Source organism: Aegilops tauschii, chromosome 2 (assembly GCF_002575655.3).
Source record: "Aegilops tauschii subsp. strangulata cultivar AL8/78 chromosome 2, Aet v6.0, whole genome shotgun sequence".
Taxonomy (NCBI): domain Eukaryota; kingdom Viridiplantae; phylum Streptophyta; class Magnoliopsida; order Poales; family Poaceae; genus Aegilops; species Aegilops tauschii.
The window spans coordinates 86,631,783-86,637,327 of record NC_053036.3 but is presented as its reverse complement, the minus strand read 5'-3'; the positions used below and the strand labels follow the sequence as shown (position 1 = coordinate 86,637,327).

General features: G+C 42.2%; 1 protein-coding gene across 2 annotated transcripts; it reads left to right on the top strand.

Annotated features, from left to right (window-relative positions):
* Positions 1 to 216: 216 nt before the first annotated feature.
* On the top strand, positions 217 to 5,166 carry LOC109785770 (probable pectinesterase 66). Of its 2 annotated transcripts, XM_045232641.2 has the most exons (6): positions 217 to 645; positions 759 to 1,615; positions 1,881 to 2,222; positions 3,690 to 3,918; positions 4,227 to 4,657; positions 4,751 to 5,166. In XM_045232641.2, exons 3-6 carry the CDS (start codon positions 2,011 to 2,013, stop codon positions 4,902 to 4,904), a joined length of 1,026 nt encoding a protein of 341 aa, XP_045088576.1. In that variant the 5' UTR covers positions 217 to 645; positions 759 to 1,615; positions 1,881 to 2,010; the 3' UTR covers positions 4,905 to 5,166. The 2 variants fall into 2 exon arrangements, with proteins under 2 accessions (XP_045088576.1, XP_045088577.1); XM_045232642.2 differs by lacking the exon at positions 759 to 1,615.
* The last annotated feature ends 379 nt before the right edge of the window (positions 5,167 to 5,545 follow it).

Here is a 5,545-nt window from a genome sequence, read left to right as displayed (position 1 = left end):
AATAAGTAGTAAACAACCGTCGATCGATGTAGGCGAGTCTCAATCACGCTTTGTCGTTCGTGTCCCCTTTTTTGCACGTGTGTGGGTCCACTTTACAATTTTCTCTCTTTCTCGATTGTTCTATATCACATTTATATTGTTCTCCCTCTCACCTCTAGCCCATAAAGAGCTCAGAAATGCCACACCTACGGGCTTGACTAGCTACGGAAACCTACAGACAAATCTACTTCCTTAATTTTCTTCCCACATTGCAACATAATCCTCCCGTGATCACAACCGACCCACCTTTGCTTTCGATATGTAGCGTGACTCATAAAGAGCTAGTCGATGTCAATTGTCCTGTCACCTTATGCCTTTCTCTAAGGCGCAGTTGCTGGTGCGACACTCCTTCCATGTTGCTATGGCCCTTCCCACTACTTGTGATGCACGGAAACAAGCCAGATGCATGCAGGCAAAGTAAGGTAGGTTGTCGCCTTTTCAGTTTGTAGGATAGCCAATCGCTCATGCCGAGCGGTATGGTACGGTGCCAGCTTCTTTAGTTTGTAAGATAGTTAATCGCTCATGCCGAGCGGTGGGGTAGGCTGCCGACCGGAGCTGGTGAAATCTAAGCCTAAACTTGTTGAAAATGCGTCGATGAAGAAAGAGGTAAAGTGATATCCTATGTTCAATTGAACCCCAATCTTGTCTGATTTGTTTTAATAAATATGAGTTGAGAAGCTTTGTATCTGCGGTCAATTTAGAGGCTTAATTTTTTGCAGGGTCAATCGTGGTCGAAAGCTTACACAACTGTTTTTTGTTCAATGAAGTTTTCTTGCATATGTTCTTGGGCATGCGTCTTTTCTCTTTCTTTCTCGTGATTTTCATGATTTCGTGTTGTAATTTGACATTTGTTTAATGGTATGCGAAATTTCTCTAAAAAGAACTGTTTTTGTTTTGTTTTGTTTTGTTTTGGAATCGCATGCTCTTCTAGTTGCACATGAGTTGGAAGTTGTTGGTTCTTGTTGGGCTGGCAACTCCAATGCTAGTGGGATCGGTTGGAAGTTAATTAAATTATGTCGAAGCGACAGTTACTGCTCTGTTTTGTAATGTCTTCTTCGTCAGTATGACCAGTACTGGAGTAGACTTGTAGGAGAAGGGAGAGTACCCACACACCCCATGAACAGAAAATACGAAAAAAAATAGGAAAAACATCCAAAATTCTGGAATTTTGTGGCATGAAACATGATAGCAAAATTTCATCGACAAATAACATCCACTCACACAAAATAAAACAATCAGTCCTCAAAGTTTTGTGCAATGGTTTTATTTTGTTGTTGAGAGCTTCTCAAATGTTATTTGTGGACGAAATTTTACAAAAACCTAAAACATTTTATCATGTTTTTATGCCACAAAGTCTCAGAATTTTTGCATGTTTCTTTTAATTTACTGTTTATCCGGGTGTAGTACACCCCGGAGTTGCCACACCTTTCCAGGTGTACCCACACACCCCATTAACAGTATATTCGAAAAAAAAATCCAAAAATTCTGAAAGGGTGGCACATCTCACTGTGGCCCTGGAAAGGAATGCACGTGTCGGACGGGAACGAGACTAACCAATGAAAGGAAATTAATTAAGGTAAATTACCGACCATGACACTATGACTGATTATCGTTTGAAGCGTACTCATTGATCGCTTCAGATTTGACAAATAAATAAATAAAAGATTTGACAAATAAATAAGTAAATAATAAAAAAGATTTGACAAAGAAATAAAATATTACATTACAATGGAAATATTTGTTCCATTAATTCGATATATATCTTCTATATGTATCCAATTTATGAACATGCACATATATGCAAGATATAAACCGATCGATCCTGTTGAGAAACCCCGCAGGCAATCAGCTGATCATACATTCATATCTGTGAGCTCGAAGCGCGCGCGGCGCCTGTCGATCGATCCATCGCCACACCGCACTGCTAGAGTTCGGCGCCTTATCACGACCAGAATCACTGCATTTCAAGAAATGCGGGCGCCGTTCTGCCTCGTCGTCGTCGTCGGTGTGCTCCTGCTGCTCCGGTGGCCAGCGTCGAGCCTCGCTTCGGTGCAGGTGGCCCGGACCATCACCGTGGACCAGCTCGGAGGAGGGGACTACACGACGGTGCAGTCGGCGGTGGACGCCGTGCCGGACGGCAACAGCCAGTGGGTCAAGATCTATGTCAAGCATGGGAGCTACAGGTTCGTGCAAGTACTAGTGTAGCACTGCTAATACTAATGTCGTTTATTTGTGCGCATTTGCTAAATCACAGGCAACCGAAAATCAATTTTGGTCAGTCAATTCACGCTGAGAAGCAGCGCAGCCCCGTGTTCGAGACGGGGGCGCCGCGACCGGCTATGGCATCGTCGGCGATGGCACGCGAGAGATGAGGCAGTCTGCCGCGAGTAGAGGCGTTAGGATGTTAGTCTTGTTTTTTGTTTGTTGAGCTTATATTAGTCTTGGGTTGGAGGGCGGATGTGGAGGGAGGAAGAAAAAGAAATATTGCGTGGGCTAGAGAGATGAAGAAAATAAGCAATGCACGGAGAGTCGATTTAATTAAAACCCATTTTATTTTGTTTTCGGTTGCTTGATGATTAAGCCGTTGTGTGATGAAGTGTTTGGAGGATAGACAATACCCATCATACAATTTTTTTGGTTGGTTGCCAAATTTCAGGCAATGACAAATGCTCCATGATCATTCTAGTTTATTTGATAGGTGGTGTTTCCTGCCAAAACCAAACATATACCAAGTTTTCTCAATCCTATGCCAATTTTTTTTTTTTGACATACCACGTGATTTCCCACAAGATATGTGTTTTGTTGAGACACACAAGATATGTATTTACTAGCATTGTTCATGTTTACAAGGTTTATAATTCTTCTCTTAAATAGCACTTGTTTAATTTCACCAAGTTTATACAACAAAATATAACACTTACAATACTCAGTATATAATTCATGAACATGTATTTACTAATATATCTTGTGGTATTGATTTTGTTTTATAGTTATCGATATTTGTTTCTATAAGTTTGATTAAAAAGTTATAGTTTTTATATTTTGTTAAATTAAAGATATTTGTCTTAAGAGAAAACCAATTGGCCATATAAACCCGAGCAGATATGAATTCAATAGAAGATCTCTTTTTAGTAAGTAAATTCTATGGCCTAATTAATTAGTATATCAATGCATGGCCTAAGTAATTACTTCCTACGTCAAGATTTATTAGGCCCTTCATATTTACTGTTAAATTTTGACCATAAAGTTAACTAATACAATAAAAACTATTTGCTCTAAAAAATTATTTTATGGGAGTCCTCTTTCAAATACAATGTAGCAAATAAATTACATATTAATTATATAATGATCAAGTTTGACTCAAAATATGAATGGGTTAAGTAGTATATCAGTCGAGGCTTCAACATCTTTAACGCTTAGGGCACTGCCAATGCATGATATCTTATGCTATATTAGACCAAATACGTGCTTATATATACCTTTTCCTATAGCTTGTACTCTGCTTAACGTTGTATCTAAAAGTGTTTTTCTTTATTTTAATGCGTTTATTTGTGTTGGTTTCAGTGCTAACAGTTATATTTCGGTTAAGAAACACTAGTGGATCTCACGTTAGATTTTTGATACCTACCCACGTTTGTGCGTCCATGCAGAGAGAAGGTGATAATCCCAAGTGAAAAGGGCTTCATCTTGCTCGAAGGTGACGGCTCCTCGTCAACGGACATCAACTTCGACTCGCACGTTGACGGCGTCGACGCGCCCGGCATCACCCCTATCACGGGCCGCCTGCGCGGCAACCTCGCGGAAATCTCGCCGACGTACAACAGCTCCACCTTCATAGTCCATTCCGACAACTTCGTCGCCCGCAACATCGCCTTCAAGGTAATAAGCACGTGCAGTGCACATGGTGCTACTTTAGCCTTACACGCAATGCAACTAGTATTAGTACACATGAATTTTTTGTCTCCATGATGCTATATTAAAGGTGTGGCTAGGTCTCAGTCGACTAAGATTTAATCAAGTCTCAGTTAAATGACATACCATACAAGAGAGAAAGAAAAACTGTCTTTTTTTGCACAAATCTCAATATAAAAACTTAGGAATATAGTATCCATTGAGACTTCGTTGGGTCTCGATCAACTGAGACTTAGCAAGACTGTTCTCTTAACGTGCGCCATCATGCAACGCAGAACACGTACACCGGCAACAAGCCCGCGGTTGCGTTCCTCATGGACGGCGACAAGGGCGCGTTCTACGACTGCGCCTTCCACGGGTACCAGGACACGCTCTCCGACCTCGCCGGCCGGCACTACTTCCGCCACTGCCTCGTCGAGGGCGCCGTGGACTTCATCTTCGGCTACGGGAAGTCCATCTACGAGGACTGCACTCTCCAGTCGAACATGGCGGCGTCGTCCCAGCAGCCCGGGTGGGTGACGGCGCACGGCAGGGCCGCCGACAAGAGCGCCGCGTTCGTGTTCAAGGGCGGTTCGATCACGGGCTCCGGGCAGCAGTACCTCGGCCGCGCGTGGAACGAGCAGGCCACCGTGGTGTTCTACCAGGTGAACATGGCCGGCATCGTCGTCCCGCAGGGGTGGGACAAGTGGACCCCCAGCCAAGATGTGTAAGTTACAGCTCCTGGTTTCGCAGTGCGCATACTCTGTGCTGTTTTGGCTGATGTTTTTGTATGCTTACGCACGGTGCCTTTTTTTGGCAGGTCACAAGTGACGTTTGCGGAGGTCGGATGCAGTGGCCCGGGTTCCGGCACCAGCGGAAGAGTGCCATGGGAGAAGCACATGAACAATGCAGATGTGCAGAGATTCGTGGACATCGGGTTCATCGACGACGGTTGGCTATCCAATCAACCTTAGTTGTGGCTCGCCCACAAAAAAAAAAACCCTAGTTGTGGATGGATAGCTAGTGGCGAAATACACCCGGATGTATATTCAAGGTTCATGGTCTGATGTAATGGGGGAAGAAGGGCTTAGGATTGACCAACAAGACAAAGAAATTAGGAATTTCGTAGGAATTTTAGAGAATTTCAATCCTTATTAACAAGTTTATATGTATGGGCCTCTCTGATTTACAAGAAGTATTTTGGAGAATTTACTCTTAACCAATTATTTCCCTATATATACTGCTTGATTGATTCAGGGTATCAATAATCATTGGAAATTATGGACTTCGCATGCATTTTTAAGGGCTGTTTTCCTATTGACTCCAGTGCCATGAATACATATTTCTTTGTGTGAACTCCAAACTGGCGATATTAATATTGTTGTGAAAAAGTGTTTACCAAATACAACATCCGGCCCGTGATTTACCTGCTTAAATAAATTTTAAAAGTTTATTTGATGAACACTTATTTGGTTAGCACTTGTTAGCTTATCAAAGAAAACTAACTTATTTGATAAATCGATAAAAGGTAGGATATTTAAGGCTGTTTTTAAGGAAAACCGATGAAAAATTCAGAGATCGAAGAATATATATTTAAAATGGAGATGGGGGGGTG